At 32.2% G+C, this 20,232-nt stretch overlaps 1 protein-coding gene across 2 annotated transcripts in view; it reads left to right on the forward strand.

Moving 5' to 3' along the window:
* LOC127868039 (uncharacterized) overlaps window positions 1–20,232 on the forward strand; it is a 68,361-nt gene that overhangs the window by 41,564 nt on the left and 6,565 nt on the right. The window contains exon 2 of one of the 2 annotated variants that reach the window (XM_052409602.1): window positions 744–905. The exons of the other annotated variant lie outside the window; for it this stretch is intronic. Within the exon in view, the coding sequence (XP_052265562.1) occupies window positions 744–905 (162 nt within the window). The remainder of the gene's footprint in view (window positions 1–743; window positions 906–20,232) is intronic. 2 annotated transcript variants of the gene reach the window in all.

Consider the following 20,232-nt stretch of genomic DNA (forward strand, 5'->3'; position numbering starts at 1 on the left):
AAACATTGAATTCACCAAAGTATCTTCATCGGCCGTCAATTTAACTGGGCATAAAGATTTGAGCAAGTTTGCCAAGACAGTTTAATATTCATCTTTCAGAAAAAAGAGCATACGCATACTTCTTAAACAAACCTTTTTCATTGGACACGTTTAATAGGTGTATCTTTTTATACATTCATTAATATATGCAGTACTTTCATGATATGAAATAAACATGTATTTGGACGTTTCAGTACCTTATTTAAGTGTATGTTATTTGGTCTTCACACAATTGACAGACACTGCGAACGATCACACATACTTAACATCAACTTCACATGTAAAGACATTAGCTATCATATCATTGGCGATGCAATGTCTGTATTATATCGGGTATTTGCAATTCACAATATTTAATTCATTTTATAACAAATAGTCATCTGGTTCTATCACAATCATGAGGCTAAGAATTTTTAAAGACGTTTATGCACAATATTTGTAATCTCTATAGATTCTTATGGTATACCGTGGTAATTATGCTAATATGTACCTTTCTCTTGCAACATACTTTATTTGATATTGGCTTGAAAACTTAATTCTTACTTTATTAATTTTTACTTTATTCTTAAAGATTGCTTGTAAAACTCTTTAAACTTAATTGACTTTTCTTCCAGAGCCTTTAATATGACTTCTTCACTTAGAGTCTATGTTTTCGACTTATAAAATGCTTTTCAGGAAATTGATTTCCTGTTTGTTTCTTTCAGCGGCCGCCATTGACTGCTACCACTGTGCCTCTCTCCAAGGTGACCACCAGGAGTGTGAGGATGTGTTTGCTCGGGACATCACCACTGAGCACTTGATTGCCCGGGATTGCATGACTGGTTATTGGAAAGGCAGTCACTGTATCAAACTCAAGGGCAAACGAAGTGAGTCGTTATTTTTGTTGCGTATTTGTACTTGTTCTACTGGACAAGTCGAACGTTTCGTACCGTTTTGATATAGTTCTTTGAAATTACATAATTATATCAATATAACAAAAACAAAATACAAATTCACTCGATATCACAAATTTGATTTTCAATTATGATAACGATCGAAATCTGTGCTTAAATTAAAATATTCATTTCATTTCAAAGTTAAAGCGTGGTTTACTTGTAACAGCGACATGCAGAACTAATAGATGAATATATAATTTGTTTCAGGTTAAACCTAAAAGTATCGATTAATACCTGCCAGTATTACTTTATTTCGATCTCTAAAGATTCCGCGATATACGCCTGGATAAGTGGGTAACAGACATATTGATTGTTGATCTCTCATCTTAAATAGAACGGTTTAATAGTGTTCATATGATAGTTTCTGTCTTTAAAAATTATATTTAAAGACAGAAAGATATACTTTACTTCAAAATTACTTGTTTAAATTCCAATCAGTAGTTTTTATGCATTTGATACATACCCATATCGCCCTATTGGTGCAAAAAGGCACCATTTGCCTTCTAATTTCCATGTCATATGGTACCGTATTGCACCGATGAGTCAATATTATACATTCATAAGTACACCTCAAACAACATCCTCGCCTGACACCTGGAGATACATAGTCGATTGAATTTCAATATTAAGATTCGTCATATTTCATTTAATATACATTGTAATTATGAATATTGTCTTCAACAAGAAGTTTAAAAGCAGGTCATCTGGGTCTCTCTAAAATTATGTAGCTAGTTATTTAGTCACAATTCCACGTCTCTTTTAAGTGGACGGAACATCGATTTTGATTCGCCAGTGTGCAGTGTCTGACTGGGGCAGTCATTGTGGACTTATTGAGTTCGATGCCAAAGGTAACGATAACTTCGAGGAAATCGACGGTTGCTTGGAAACGTGTGACTACGACGGTTGTAATCTAGCAACGACGCCATTGTATAGTACTGCAATTGTCATGTCATCTGTGACGTTTTGTCTTCTTCAAATGCCAACTTGAACATTAAAAAATGAAACATTAAAAAGTGGTTGTTTCCATTATATAAATAAGTTTATGACATCCTTAAACATCGTTTATCATTTCATACATTCCTTTATAAAGACTGCTAACAATAATAGTTATGATTAAAGAGCCAAAATTCTCATTACATAATATTTGTCTTTTTCGAGTCAAACAAATCCATAAAACAAAAAAGTGTTTTTAAGAATATATGATAATCTAGAATATTAAACATAAAAATTGGTCCTGATCGAAATATTAAAACAATATTTAAAGATAAGACACAATGTAGTGCTTTCGCTTCAATGAGCATTTACTTTTTACAGCTGTTGCAAACAGAAACGTTCCAATGGATGTTGTAAATATTTTACATGGTATATGCAATATGTCTTGTGTCGATGTTAACGTATAATGTTTAAGTATAAATCAATTATTTAATTAAATACAAAAGAATGTAATGCATTAACAAACTTGCATTTTATTGTGTGATGCAATTATTTACATAGATAAAAATGTGTATATCTGTTTCACAATTTATGATTATAAAATAACCATGGTTGTTTTTCGGAAATGAAGACAGTGTTGTTTTATTTTAATGTGAGTTAATGTTTTAACTAATTGTTTACACGTAAAACATGCACATTCGCTTAGTATTATAGCAAAATTGCGTGCTCAAAGGACAATGCAATTATAAATGTCGAACAAACTAAGCATGTCGTTGTTAATGATGAGACAAACATAAGCATAATTTATCGGTGCACACAGTGTTTTCAGTGGAACATGTTATAAACTGAATTTGTAACTGTTTATACTAGGATTATAAAGTTATAGTCGTGTAAGCTTCTCTGATTTTAGACGTTGTTATATTTTTAAGTTTTATTTTACATTATTGTCCAATTAAAGATTTAGCGAGTATTTATGGCATATGGCTTACACACAAATCTTATATTGCTTGTTGTTTATATGCCGACCTATTTTTTTTCTTTCCTTAGTATCGGTTTAGAGCGCTTATAAGGCCTTGCGCACAATGAATGGTATACCTTTTAATGAGTATGATGATATATGATAATAATTATATCTGCACAATAGAATGTTCAAACCTGTTATAATTTCAAATATGTGTTAATCACTTAACATAGCGCATAAAATTTATGTAATTATTCGCATTCAATAATTGTTATTCGTTAAAATTTACACAGTAAATGAGAATGTATCAAACGCATGGCTCGTTTTGTATAAAAAACACACGGTCGGTGTGTAATTTGTTACAATCTGAAAATGCCTTTTACTCGTGCATTTAAATCGGTTGATGTCAAGTAAGTTCAATTGTTTTTATACTGATTTCAACAATTACCTGAGCCGCAACGATCTTTACTATTATAGGCGAAAAAGGTAAAGTGTTGAACATTACACGTGAAGTGGATAAACACTGATAAGCATAACAAAACAACGCGCTCCTCAGATTCGGTTTTTCACATCCATAGTTTCATCCGCGCGGCTTTTGGATTTACATCTAGTAAGACCGTAATACTTATCGATTGATTAAAAAGACTTCTGAGATTGCATGGTATTGAACAAAATAGATGTATAAAACGAGCTTACACGTTTGAAGTACTTTAAAAAATCTTACCCTATAGATAGATATTATTTCACAGAAACAACAATTTATTCGTAATTTTGAGTCGTTTGCAACTAATGATTTTATGTTGTAATTCTGGAGATTCAGATTACATCTCTGAATGTCAGATACGACTCATATTTCAGGAAAGGTTTGGGAATACAACGAAAATAAATTGTGTAGATATTTTAAATTAAAAAATTGCCCCTTAAATTGTATTTTAATAATCAAGCTGCTCTGGCAAATTATATTATTTCGCGGATTTCACATCCAGCACTTCTATTTGAAAGGCGAAATTGTGTTATCTCGGGAGAAACGTAACGTAATCTCATGTTCCCATGTCGCTGACATAAAGCAATCATGTTTGTTCTTCGGTTAAATTGGCTGTCTGTAATTAGAAATGAAATGCCGGCGAGTATAAAGATAATCCAAACATTCTGAAATATTAAACCGAGATATGCAACTTTCCTTTGATTTTAAAATGTTATTTATAAACTTAATCAGCAATCAACCGATTTTTTATATACTGCTATATTGAGTATTATGTGATTTTATTAAATGAATAACAAATTTAAAACACGTGAATTATTATATGGAACACATTATCATGCTTAACGGTTTTCAATACAGGGTTTTCAATACAGGGTTTTCAATACAGGGTTTTCAATACAGGGTTTTCGCTACTCATTCCATAACGTATTCGAGAAAACATTCCACTGCTTTCTATTATCATACCAGGTATGTTTAAAAGCAGAGAACGTTTTCTGAAATATTTTAGTATTACAGATCTTGATGTATTTATGTTGGATTAAACACGGTTGTGTAACCACTGTTTAAACTGTATGAAAGAGTTACAATGTAATACGTCCAACGGATCGCTTACTAACACAATTCCTGAACTCGTTTAATAAAATATGGTATGATATGACAACTCGTGCCAGAGCCTATATTTATAAGATGTAATATAAATCTGCCGCTATGACTATACACCTACATATTAAATATAATCTTTCTCTCATTACTCTTATCGTTCCTGGACCATAAGTTCGACATGCCTGAGGAACCATCATTTGCAAGGCCGATATAGATAATGATCTTTTGCCCGCATTGAGCAGGCGTTAAAAAGGGATGATTAAATGTTCGCTATTATTTCCAAGACAAACAGAGGACTAATTGCCTTGAGATTCCACAAACTAGAAATAGTTGATTGACAATAATTCGATTTAATCGGACATATTTCTGCGTATAGGTTATACGATATACGATAAATCATTGTTCATATCTGTCAACAAGCGTACTAATTGTCGGTTAAATTGTGTGCTGTCATCTCCAAATGCGATGCTTTCCATGATTACTTGAACATGTGATATATATACCATTTGAATTACCGCGCTTGGTTTAATAGCATGACAGCAGCACACAAGTCGTTACTTCGGCAAGATATGAATTATATTCATATTTATAAATATAGTGTGTATGGTTAAAAATACGCATTAACACAAAGCATGGTACAATTTACAATGAAAAGTATGTTTCTTAATTAATTTTCAACGATATTTTTTTTTAAACGCATTTATGGTTCGGCTCATAGCCCGTTTTAATTGATTTAGATTAAAAATAAATCAACAATGTGAAGCTCCTGGTTTAGATATACCGAATGGAGAGAAAACACAGGGAACGTTATTCTGCACTTTAACAATTAATGTCTGAGCCTTATTTCTTGGAAGTAATAATGTGGTCCTCTTCCATAAACTTCTTCGATGAATAACCTGTATAGGATATGCCCCGTCATCGTAGAAGTTATGCAATATGTGTAGCGCACACTTTATTTGGCAAACACAAATCATATATTACTAATAGTATCAGTTTAAGCATGCGAATATATGCAACATATTCATATCAATTATTTATTTTCAGACAAGGTACGAACTAACGGTATATGGATACGTATCTTAAAAATAATAAGTCAACGTTCGAACATAAAATGTTTACAATAACATTTCCTTTTTCATAGCGGTTAACGTTCTGTATCACTCTTATAGAAGAATATGTATTTTGGACGACCCGCAGAACTTTTGTTTCACTATAATTGGATATCTTCAAGCATACATAATGCCTGGGATTGACAAGTTCTTTAACAGGCATTGTTTCCACGAAATGAACACAACACTCGGGAAATAGAGTTAGCTCAAGTACTTCTACGTTAATGCAAAACTCAATTTGTAATAATTCTTTATTCAATTACTTTGTAAAATATAGGTGTCGGATTGATTGGCTCCTTTACCAAGCGGCATCGTGAGTGGTAATAAAATGAACCAGAGACCAACTTGACCTCACAAAAGTTTTACAGCTATTAAATAAGATTCAACTATTTAACTCAAAACTGATGTATTATTTTTATATTTTTTTATGGCATATTACATGACGTTTTGACCATGTTGCGTGTTTGTTTATCTTCACACACCTTGTAATTAAATTGCTCCTTACACATATCTAATTACATGTGTACAATAAGAACATAGTATTTAATCAAACATGTATGTATTGTTGCAATGAAATGTATTATTAATTTGTTTAATCATAAACTATTATTTTGTAAACACTGAATGCTTACTATGTCCAATTGGGCATTGGCCTTCTGGATGTATTGTTTAATCAACTTATATAAAAAAACTTGTGTATAATCAAGTTTATGTTTGTGTTAAACGACAGTAACTTTACAATACATATTTATAAAGTATATTGATATCAAATATAAGCTTTAACAAAACGACAACTTCAACTAATGAGACATTTAAGTTTTACATTTTAGGTCACCTTTAAAACACCACTAATATATTTTGTAGATCATCAAATAATAGCAATTCAGCATTGATACAATTTTACAGCCCTCCTTTACATACTGTTATGACAGACAGCATCTTTGAATTCAAATTATTTTTGGTTTATAAGACCAGTGCGTTGTTTTAATAGTGCATCTTCTTTTGAATGTACATGATAGTAAGTGTTACAAACAGTACATACGGGGCAAGGATATTTTCCGCAGACCTTACTATGTATTTAGAAAACTGTCCGACTCACTTTCAGAAGAGAGTGTAGATGCATGAGAAAATCAGTTATTAAATAATATTTTTAAATTTCTTTATATTTTAAATAACATTTACTAGTTATAACTATTTTTTGTTCCAAATGGCCGGCTTATTCAATTCTAGGGGGTCAAACATGACCCCGGCATTTTAATGGAAGAGCAACCACTGCAAGTCGTGTAATGAAATGTAAATACAAAAGTACAAACACTCGCTGACTCTTAACCTGCAATATTTCGAAGACGTAAACCATGGTATATCTGTGTTTGTTGACAAACATATGCGTTTAACGCGGGTAAAACACTCTGAAAGTATTCTAAAAGTGCAGAACGACGCGTTTGTAACGCAATTACCTTGTCTCAAGCTTCTAACATAACACAATCAGGTTCTTCTTAAATTGGTTGTAATTCGTTTCCCCGGAGAACAGTGGATCAATGATTAACTTGACACGTACAATCTTAACTTACGGAAAAAATAATAAAGGAATGTGATTAGAAAGATGTTTATGTGTAGTGTTCATATCTTTAATGTACTTATTATTTAACATGAACACTTGCGATTTGCGTAATATAGTTTTAGTTTGTGTTGATGTTGTTTTATCAACACTTATACGAATATACAATAATAACCACTTTTAGTCCGTACAAACATGAAATCGAATCCCAGGCCAAATTCTTGCTATGCAATGAGGTTTGTTTTTACATGTATATGCATCGCAAATTGCTCTAAAATAAATTGCATTTTGTCCACATTTTACTGGAAATTTCCTTGTTATAGTGTTTTCAACGTTTACCAATGATTGTGGTTGATTTAGTGGTTTGGTTCTTCCATTGTATTCTTAATATAAATTGTCAGGTTCAGCTGTTTCTTGCCGTCCAAATGTTTTGTCACGGAAAGTATTCACATTGTATGAAAGACATCCGCGGATATAAATAAATATACCATTTACGCACTTCCAAGAACGTTCTCTCAATAGCAGTGGTCTCATTCATGAACGTTACTTTATTGAAAGCTGAAAATTGCTTGATTCACCAAAATACCTTAAAGGCTTCTAGGAAATAAATGAGCCAGCTTTACGCATCTAAGGGTAAGCGGAGTGACTGTAAAAGAAATGCTCACTTTACTTATAACATTTTTATAATACATATGATATATTTTATTTTGTATATCAAATTAGTCAACTGGCACATCTTGAATTTTATAAATGTCTTTAAATGCTTTAAATCTGCCTTTTTCACTGAAGATACCAAGGTCAATGCAAACAATGACTAAATTTAAAAAAAGATTTACAGAAAAGCCGATATCTAATATTACGGTAATTAATATTCGGTTTGCATATGATTTGGATTTCTCGATTAACGGTGTAGGATTTGTTCTCTTCGACGTATGGTCTGAAATCCTAAAGTCTTTAATGCAATCATGGGAAATTGTTTTTAAAAGTTATCATAACTGAATATGTAACTTAAGTAGCTAATACCTGGTCGAAAAATAAATCTGGACTGCTGTTTATAATTGATTCATTCGATGTGTTCTGCAAATGTTGATTTTACGTTCTGAATATAATAAATAACAACATATCATATCTAGAAAAACTAGTATTTCCTTTATTTCATATATGTCTAAGGGAAGAATCTAAAGTTAACTTGTGCTAGTTATTCAAATACAAAGTAACTCATATACGATGAAATAAAATTAGTAAATTAGGAAAATGTGTTCATCATGAATGTCAATTTATTTGTTACATGTATTTTATCCGCTTCCCAATAGAGTTCAACTTTGAAATGAGCGCGCACATCTTGATTTTAAATCACATAAAAGTAAACGTTTCGCCAGTTTTTTTATTGATCTTACGGAAGAATATAAAGGGATACTAATGAGCATAACATAGAGCAAATTAATAATAATACCAAACTGCTTACAAATATTGGTTCCTGTCTGACCTATCGAAAACACCTGTACATGCAAAGTAAGTGGTATGTTTATGTGCTGATGGAAAGTTTTACCTTGATCCGAAGTCGATTGTGGTAAAAAAGTTACCAAACAAGGCAAATCTTATGCATCAAACCATTAAACATGTATTATTATCTGTAATATTGTTATTAACTTCTCAGTTGAAAGTGAGAGCAGGTACCAAATAACGCAAATCTTATACATCTAACTATAACAAATGTATTTAACTGATAATTTTGTATTACCATCTCAGTTGAAAGTTACCAGACGTCTATTTGTAGCATACTTTCACCAAGGGAAACGACCGTAGCCGATATAGTTTATGGTTATAATTACGTATGCTATGCAGAATATGCCCCTTATCTTGAAAGGAGATATATTTGATATGATGTTTGTGTTTTGGAACGCATTCTAATGGGCGTAAGTTTTAGTGTCAATAGTTTGCTGTTTTATTATTTGCGTTACATGTTATATGCACTGAGAAATACAAGAAACGTTTGCTTTTTTAACCGTTATAAGACGAACATCAGAGTGAGCTTAATTGAACGACATTATTACAATTAACAGTTGGTATTACGATTCTATCGTTTGCGCTTTCAAAAGAGATGTGTAACTCGTTTGAAAAAAGATTACACTTGTGTTCTTTTCCTTTAAATTTAATTGATGTGTGTTAAAAGCTAAATAGAAAGATCAAACGATCTGTATTAAAAGATCGATCTAGAAACATCTCGAATAATAATTGTTAGGACTCGAACATGATAAAATTATAAGGCGTCGTTCTGTCATATAAAGATGATAATATTTGAACAAGATATTTTGATGATCACAAAAAAGATTCAAAACTGCTTTATTAGAGATTGTGCTTTGTTTACATCTGTTCTCATTGAATTAACTCTTTTATTGAGAGAAGGTGAACGCCTGTATAATAAAGGCTTGTATGGAAGCCGAAACAATCACGTGTGGCACTTTTAAATAACATCCCTGCCGCCGACCACTCTCATTTTTATGTCACTTGATTTCCGCTGGACTAGTAATTAGCGTCGCACTGAAGTGCAGCGACTCGTATGTAATATGTTTTTTTTTCGCTTATGGGAGGAGAAGTTATTTTACGGATCAATGTATATATTTTTGTTGTCAGAATATCTTGCATAGTGGTGATTGTTTGCGTAAATTAGTATAAATAAGTACTGCATTTGTGCCTATTACATTTACTACAACATGTATTGCCAATAATGCAAAGCTAATTATTTAATTAATAACTGATCACAGGCACTGGGAAATAATAAAAGATCGCAGGGACTGGGCAAATACGCGAACCGGTGAAACTTTCTGGTTTTGTATAAAAACAAATCATACTCAAAATATATATTAATTTTGTGGTTTTTCTAACAATAGCGCAGACTTTTGCTGTTCGAGTTTTGGTGAACGCGTATTTTCTTCAATATTACAAGACAACAGCGATTACACGGTTTATTGCTTTATTGATAACCGTTACAATACAGTCACTTATTAATATCTTAGTAAGAAGGTGATTTATCAAGCGGTTCAGTAGTGTAGTGGTTACACGCTCGCTTCACATGTGAGAGGCCCAAGGTTTGAGCCCCAGTAGAATCAAATTATTTTATTTGTGTTCTATGTTCTATTTTTTGTTTTGATGTAGACATTTTAGTTTAAATAAATATACTGTTTTATTGTAAGCATTATTTGTTTTTATTATGCTCATGAAATATATGTGTCAGAGGGTGGGGGGGGTTCGTAAACACATTAAAACTTTTATAATGTTTTCATATCAATGAGTACTCAACCCCTATCGTAAATTAGCAACGTAAGACTAAGTTCAGAATCATCTCCCCTTGAAGTTGAGAAAACTATGAAATCAAGCTTACAAGATGAAGCAGATTTTTTAAAACCAACACAGTTCTGTTCCATTAATGAAAACTGCACACGAATGCCGGTAAAAAAAGGAAACCAATGTAAATAAAATGAACTATGAAATATGCTGGGGTTACAACACAAAATCATAGATACTGGTTATCTGGGGGTTATAACACAACATCATAGATGATGGTTATTTGTGAGTGATAACACAAAATCATAAATAATGGTTATACCAGTATCTTTTTCTATTTTGTTTAAAATAATCGGCCAATATATATATTAACAGTAGAAAAAAAATCGTTCCATGTAACTTCATTGAGTGCCTTTTACACTGAAATTCCCGACGCCCTTTGATGCTTTGCATCAATATTTATGTTGTGCTAGGATGCAATGACACATTTGTAATAAGTCGCAGAGCTCCCGCCGTGCGATGTCTTTGTCCAAATATCTCTAATTTGAGTTTTCTCAGAAAAACTTAATACATTATTATAGCTCTTAATAAAAGGTTACCGTTATACTTACGTAGTGTAATGTGTCGGATCATGAATCTAATGACGTGACGTTAATTGCGAAGAGATCGGCACAACAGTTCTTCTCTTTTAACCCAGCGACAGCGGCGACTTTTTTCATGTTCACGCTGTTTGATACCCAATATTGAAGGGTCCATTTAGCTATCAGATCAAACGCCTTGAAACCTTGAAAGGATTTCATCGTAGGTTTTTGATTAATTAAACCTGAAATAACGTTGTATACGTAAAGGTATGTCCTTACAACACCAGCTATTGCGTATTGTACAACACCAGCTATTGCGTATTGTGTTTTATCTTACCAATGGTTCATTTCCCGACGTGCAGACTAAAGAAAGAACACGTATCGCAGAACAAAATCACGCATAATTCGGATGAAATTAAACGAGTCATCAGGCAAGAGGAATTGTGTCATATGTCGGTCTTTCTCGTGCAAACCCTTAAGATGGAATGCCTTTTCTGAAGTGCATTAAAACAATAATCATAAGCTGATAATCAGGGGCTTGGTTGGAAACAATCTCCCGGGCTGAGGTAGTCACTTGACTGTATGCAACTACAGTTGTACAGGAGTTTGATAGGTATGGTCGATGGATCTTAACTCACTGCATGGTTGATTACTTTAATAATGCACCTCATCATATTTCAATAATTACATATAAGTAGTACATGTAGTACATGTAAAGTTTCTGTTTCATAATGTTTTGTTCGATACAATTTGTACGGGTCAATAAATGCGCAAATAATTTTAAAGATTGCACAACATGTTTGCAAAGAAATTTCAAACTTAATGTGAATATAATTATTTTTCTAAACCTATTTATTTAAGCTCGATTACATAACAAGCCTAAGGCTTATATGAAACGCTCTCGAGTCCGTTTCCTTGGTGTCTATGGGAGATCTTAAGAACGCTCCCACAGTGGGGATCGAACCCGTGACCTCCAGATCGCTAGGCGGAAACCATAACCACTACCCCACGGCGACGGCGATTATCCCTCCTCTGAATAGTAAAAGTAATCAATTTTGAGATTAAAGTATTTTTAAACTAACTTAACCATTTTAATTATTTTTCTAGAGAGAACTGCATCAATTTGATAGTTATAATGTCTTTATTGCTCATGAGATAAATGTGCACCGAAACTTTGTTAGTGTAGAGTTTTTTTCAACCTTGAAATATATTATTATTCTCTAAAGATGCGTATGACGTCATCAATCCTCAAGTTAAGCATTGTTTGAGTGACAAACAAACATATACGTGAAACCAAAATAACACATATTCATATAACAACATAAATGATGCAATATTTATTTGTCATCACAGTTTCTGCCTGTGTAACTGCATAAAATATGTTTTATTTATTTTAATGATAGTTTGTAAACTGTTGTCAGCTTGCATTGAAGTCGAAACTTAACAATACACTTCTAGAAGAACAGCATAAAGCAGTCACACTAAATTTAAATAATCCTTGTAAAGCATACACAACATAATTTCACGTATTCAAAATAGGTATATGATAACTTAAACATGTGTTCAGCAGTAAATTGCATCAATAACATGTCATCGTGCACTGTGAATACCTTATTGGTTCTTGAATGACACTGGCAATTCGAGAAGGTTAACACACTCCTCTTTCAATGGCATTCCTACCCGTCTCATTTGTAAATGAAAACTCTACCGTGGACAATGGACTCATTTCCCGTCTTTTTTTTTTGCTATATTAAGAATCTAAATGATTGGCTACAGTGACACTTTAGTCATTTGTCGCCGCACTACCGACGTGCTATTGTTGTGAAAATTTAAAAAATGATCTGTCGTAAGAACTCAATTTATATTAATGGCGCCGTTATCTAGCTTATAATACACCGATGAAAGTATTGCAACATAATGGATAATGAAACAAATGCCAATGGGTCGATAAAACAGTCAAGCATTCCGCCCCCAGGAGATTGAATTAAAGAAAAAAATTGTCAAAGTTCATTTAGTTCATTATGCAGCTGCAAAGCTCTCATTTAGCACAATGGCTTTATTTATAGCTAAAACTAATAATATTGTTTCTTGTCGTTGCGGACTTTTACGTTGTAATTAGGCTGACAATTCTGTCGGTTAGAGATTATTCATACAGGAAAACAGTATAATGTTACTGCCATGTTTCAAAGAAAGGTCTTGCGTTTGCGTCGATGGTGATTATTCTCTTATGGCAAATGTTTGTAATTTTGCCAGCAGAATACTTTACACTTATCAATAAACGCCGAGCAAATCCATATACATGTAAGATATATTGCACATGTATCAGAGAATAATTAAGAACACATTTTATCCAATATATTATTACTTAAAAATGTTTTTCTTCGAATATGCCATCGTTCTTTTCACATTGCAAGAACTATACCCAAGTAGTGTTGTGTGCAATTATTCCTAGGCACTGTTGGTCTTTTCACTAAAGTAATTCTATATTGTATCTATATAATTCTATGTTAGTTCTAAAACTGTTTATTTTATTCGTTGAAATAACTAAAACCTTAAGCACTAGCATTGTTGAGTGGGTCAGTTTTTCGATCATTCCGCATTTGTCTGCCATCCGATATCCCTTTATATATCATACTTTCAATACCTATATACGGTATACTTAAAATAAAATGGATATTGCGTAATCAACATTATAGTTTTTCACAGTATGTTTGATTTATTTCAATTTATATGTTGTACACATATTTATTGCATAATCATACTGAAAATATACGAACATTTTCAGGAAAGATTTTCTTATTAACATCCACAATTCTCTATTAAAACCGAGTGTTCAATTACATATTCAATACGGATCAATAAACGTATCTACGGTTTAGTACAGTTTTTAAGTTTAAACCATTCTCTCACATCGGTACTCTATACTAGAGTATAGTATATTATACTTTATAGTATATAGTATAGTATTAATATTGCTATTATAAGAACTTAATAAATTCATAGCAATTCCGATATGAGTTCATATAAGTCAAATTCATAAGGCAGTATCCATATACTCATTGAAACACATGTTTCAACAGAAATATAGCACGATAACCTATAATGATAATATGCCAAATGATTTCTGAATTTGTAGATAAGTTTAGCTTGTTCACTTTGACATGTTTTGATTGAATACATTACTCAGAAATCACCCGTTTTGGAAGTTATTACCTTTTAACTTAATGCTTACTGTGAATAAGTGTTTATATGCCTGATGCATGCTTCGAGTAAGGGATTCATTGAAGCGAAACTAATATAGTCCTTACTTTCGCCAAGATGCGTGTTCAATGAAATATTATGTTTTTTTTGTATTTTCGTATTATTGGTATAATACTGTTGTTAATAAACACATACAGGACGAATAACACATTAATTATTTCCGGATAAATCCAGAAGTAATCTGGTTATTATCCATGAATCTTAAAAAGATGTCCGTCTGTTATGGACGTTAGGCCGTGATTATTCATCATGTATGCATTTGTTTTGTCGAAGATTGCGATGTGATGACTTCGATGTTTTATCAGGAACGACTGCATCCGTCTATACGCTTTTCCCAAAACTATTTAACTTCCCTCGTGTATTCACGAGTGATGTAACCTCTTCAAGTTCGATAAATGTTATTGAGTATGAAGATAATTTATAAATACTGGCATAAAAACAAAATTTGAGCAAACATACAATATGTATACTGTTGAGTCTTTAAATCAGTAAAAGTCATAAAAAAGAACTTATTAAAGCAGAGTGTATTGTCTTACATGTGTTCAAATATGGATGGGTGATGAATAAGTAAATGTACCGACTCTTTCATTTCTCTTGAACAAAGGGGTGTCCGTTCAAAGGAGCAATTTACAGCATCTCTTGACTTCGAGATAACCAATACATCGATGTGTTGCACGACGTAATGGTTTCGTTCAAAATAGTGTATGTAATGTTTTCTGTTTTTCAAATCGAATTGTGGAGTATAAATATTACCGCTTTTAGTTTGTGATAACGATTTGAAAACGATCAAGTAAAAACACATTTCAATCCTCTTCGAGGTTTCCTTCCAAAATATAATTTCTACTTATTATGCTTCAATAATTGGACAAAACTCTTTGTTCGTTTTACTTTGTGTAGATTACGGGTTTTTTTAATTAGCGGTACTATAAGGTTTCGAATTCTTTTAAATGTTACACACCTTATTATTAACTTCATTAGGGAAAATGAATGCCGATAACGTGTTCTTAATAAAAGTTTGAGGGATAAGTGTATGTTAACTCTATACCATATTATCACGCAATCGTGTTTAAAGTAGTAAATATTCCCAGACCGAATGACTCCAATGAGATGGAAAAAAAGTGTGCATTGATTACCTTTTAAATAATGCGAACAGCAAAATGTAAGCATAGTTAAATACTTGATACTCAATCTCATATTTCATATTATTTAAAGAGTATTCACGATTTAATGACCACAGAAGAAATCAAAGGCGAAAAAACGAGTATTTGCATTAGAAGTGTCAAGACAATTTACATCAGTTCTGTTTATGACTAAGAATGTCGTTGAAAGCAAAATGTTACTCGTATAAATCGCTATGCAATGATAGCTGAAAAAAAGCAGGATTAGAGTAAAATGATTAATACTATTTCGTAATGATATCTATCGGAAAAACTTTTTTCTTGTTAATAAGAATTACAACACGCGCTACTATTAAATAATTGATAATAATTATCGATTCATGTGTTGCCTCATGTTCGTTACATGTTTCTCGTCAGCGAATATGATTTCGGAGGAATATCTGGGAAGAAAAAAGTTATATATTTGGTCTGAAAAGAGCCACAGTCTATGACGATATAGCTCTATGAAAATGTATATTTTTAATGAATATGTTTCAACTATTTAATAGATTGATAATCTGATAATTGTCTTATATACAAACCAAACAAGAGCAAGGATAAATAGATCAGTAACCACAGGAACATTTGTTACACAGTTTAATTTCAGAATATTATGAATAGTGCGGTGAAAATTATAATAAAAACTATTTTATGTTTGTCCTTTTAAAGCTGATTTACACTTCACCATTTAAAAAGGTTGGGAAGAACCTATCTTACAAATATACAATACTGAAATAAAACAAAATCAATTGATCATAAAAAAATTATGGCTAAGTACTGGTTATTGTGGTAATAACAATATTTGCAAAAGGGTTAGTTCCCGTTTGTGTCATTGTGAGTGTAAACAATACCATTCTGGAATGCAACACATTCACGTGTTGAACTTAAAAAAAATGGAATTCATTAAGTTATCGAGAACGTTGAAATTAATATCAATACGTTTTGTTGAAAAACGTACACTTACAACCAAAAATGAGATAAACGACACAATAACGCGTAATTAGAGAAATGGAGCTTATATTAAATTCCTGTAACTGGTTATATATGAAAATGATCATGATAATATAAGACAATGAACCTCTCTGTAGAGATCGTGTCTCGGGATTGTAATCATTTTACAAGAAATTGTGAGGAATTGTGAGGTCACCATTAACAGATTGCATATAAAACCTGTCTCAGTGCATTTGTCATATCGGCAATAAATTAAATGTATTTAATTCGCACTAAGCGCTTTCAAAATTTGAACCAATGTACGTGTATATTTCAAAACATTTCAGCCTTTTTCGCAGTATCAATGGACATTTCAATTTAACATGGTGTATGTATTTTGTAATAATTTAAAAGAAAATTAATGCAATTGTATTTGTGTGTTTGCTGATAAGATGTAAAACAAATAAGATTATGACAACATTTTTGTAACTTTACCGAACTTTAGCGTAATTTGTTTGTCGCCTATTACGACTGTATTGTTTCTGATCCCTGAATTATTTTACCTTTCCCGACGAACAATATATTGGGTTAAAAATAAAAACTCAAGGTATACGCAAAATCAATCTTAAATGTTTGACCTTTTTGTTTCCATTTTGTGATTTCTTTTAATGATTGTCACCTTTATTTATTAATATAATGATTTATGAATTTTTACAGTTTCTTGCGCTGCCTCAGACTCGGAATCACGTGACCTTTAAACTAAAGAGGGATAACGGGGATTGAACTATTATACGCTTACTGGTATTTTCACTGTAACTGGTGGTATCATAGAACATTCCAGCTACTTTAAAGGAATTCTCTTTCCAGTTTAGGTTTTATTTTCAACGAACGTAATGAATAATAATCATATTCAGAGACATTCATGTAAAATCAGTCAAAATCCCCTTCAATAGTAAACTCATTAACTAAAGAATCGTTTAAATTTGATAAGTTTAACAAAATGTGCAAATCATGTACATATCTGCCAATGCTGTACCGTAAGATATGAAGAGTTAAATACATCTATGACTGAATAGTCCAAAGGTTAATTATAGTAACCTTTGGTCGTTGGTCATAAAATGTGAAACCAACAAAAAGGCCGAGCTATCAACATTTTGAGAGATATTTATTTAATAATTATACTTATTATTATTCGTATTGGAGTACCGCACATTAAGCATGCATAACTTCGGAAAATCGTCTTTCAAATTGATCTGAAACGTAAATACGTACTGGTAAAATTATGTCTTCACCTTTGACAACGACTAAAATACCCTCGGTCTTTCATTTACGATTATAAAATGATCCACACATTTTTAATCAGCTTCGCAAGAACCAAAGAAACCACATACATGTGTTCTGCTGAAATCAACTATACTGCCTTTCTGATAACTGGGTTTCGTTTGAAATTTGAACTTTTGGACATTTCCCAGGCTTTTAAATTTAATGCTGACATGTGTTTGAAATGCAAAGTCGTGAGAAACGTACGCGAATTTTACTGTAGAGAGAAACATAGGGCATCCTTGTAAAATGACATGGTTCCAATCTGAAAGTAAATTGTTCATATTTTTAGTTGAATAATAAACTACAATTCCGAATTTATTCTGAAAAGGACTTACATTAAAATAATTTCATTTACAAATGCCTGGCATATATTTGTATAAAATTTGCTCATATATTAAGTTTCTGTTAATAATTGTCACCTTTAATTTTTTAATATAATGATTTATGAATATTTATAGTTTCTTACGCCGCCTCAGACTCAGAATCACGTTACCTTTAAACCAAAGAGAGTTAAAGGGGATTGAACTATTATACGGTTACTGGTATTTTCACTGTAACTGGTGGTATCATAGAACATTCCAGCTATTGTAAAGGCATTCTTTTTCCAGTTTAGGTTTTATTATCAACGAACGTAATGAATAATAATCATATTTAGAGACATATGTAAAATCAGTCAAAATCCCCTTCAGTAGCAAACTCGTTAAATAAAGAATCGTAATGCTACACAACACTAAGATATGTTTCGCTTGCCTAGCTTTAAAATCCATGCAGAACAAGAACATTCAGTGTGTTGAACAGGGCGCAGAAAGCTGAACAACGTCTTAGTAACTCATCGTGTTTTACTTATTGTTTTAAGCGAGACACACTCGTATCATGAAGAAATTAACTCGGACTCTGTTTTACGCCCTGAACATTCGCCAAAGAGCCATCTTGTCCCGTGTGTTCACGTTACGATTATGAAGAGAGACTTCTGGAAAGAGTATTACGCAACGAAATGGCCATGGACAATTTGCTTGCGGAAATCCGACAAACAAATGCTGAAAATTATGATGTCAAAATAGTTCCGATTGACAAGCAAAACATGTATGCGACGTGTTTTCAAGGTATATTGTGCAAAATGAAACGCGTACCACGCAAAGTCAGACACGTGTCTTGGACAATGTGTTTCTTTGTTGTACTAGGATTTATATTATGCAATAATTCATACAGGTAAGTACATTCAGAAACCAACATAGCGTGCTACATAATGTGCAATTTATTGGTGTCTTGTTGTTATTATTTGTTCGTTTTAAATTTAACCTTCAGACATTAAAGAACAAATGTCAATGCTTTACCTGATAGTTATGTGTATGGATTGAAACACTGAAAATGAAATAATTTAATGATAATCTAAAAACTGTACATTCAGCTGCAATAGCAGAAAAGGAACCGTATTACAAGTCGTCGAGCCTATTTCACCATTTGTTATAACTCATAATATTAATTTACATTCCATTTTGATTGCTCCCTTTACAGAAACAAACTCACGATCGTGTGATCTTATTGCAGAACCGTGCGTATTTGATCGATACGACAATGATAAAAACAAGCGTTGGATATTGAATGGGATTTTACCTTTAATAATGCACAACAATACCATTTACCGTACAGGTTTGAATTATATTCTCAATACTAATTTGTAACATACGACCTGAGCTGGTAACTTGAAAGATTGCCATATAAAGTATTTGACAAAAATCCAAGATACATGTCCTTTGTCATGTTGACTTGGAGTCGCATTAAACTAGCAGCCAATAAGCAAAACTATGCAAGGATATCATAGCAAACACAAAACAAAAAAAAAACGAGCGCATTGAATTCGGTCTATATATTGCGCTTGGTTGACATCTGTCTATATACTAATGATCTGGAGTAAAATTAGAATTGTTGTCGTCAAATGTGAATGAATATTTACATGTATACACATCCTTGCATAACGAGGGCAAACTTAAAGGAAAAAAAATAACTCCATGCTCTTACATTTGAACCTTTTAAAATTATGATATTATAGAAATGCATATAGACTACGGCTTTACTTCTTCGAATCATGATCAATTATGATGTATATATTAATCTCGCCCCAGATTAATTAATTGGTAGACTAGTGAATTCTGTCTCATTAATATTATTCCCATTGACATGTGTTATCCGCTTTAGAGTTTCCCTTACATATTATGCGACGATCAGAATCTATCATCAACACGAAATCCCTACTTATCAATGCAAATCTGTATAGATTGATCCTAAACTACAAATGAACTTTCGTCAATTAATTTTACAACCAAATTCTCGTTTAAATGATTTTAAAACTTAAACACACCTATACAAGTAATTACTTTGTTAAAAAGCAATACCATGAGTTTATTGCGTATCCATAAATTGAATTGCTGGCCAATAGCAACATCGATATAACTTGTCCTGAAATTCCCTAAAAAATAGGCATGCGCTAAACCTTACACTGAATGTTTATTAATTATAAAAAAATGCACCGGACAGGCTGATCATCTTATCACTAAGTGATTGGCCCCAAACAATC

This window comes from Dreissena polymorpha, chromosome 2 (assembly GCF_020536995.1).
Source record: "Dreissena polymorpha isolate Duluth1 chromosome 2, UMN_Dpol_1.0, whole genome shotgun sequence".
NCBI classification, from domain to species: Eukaryota; Metazoa; Mollusca; class Bivalvia; order Myida; family Dreissenidae; genus Dreissena; species Dreissena polymorpha.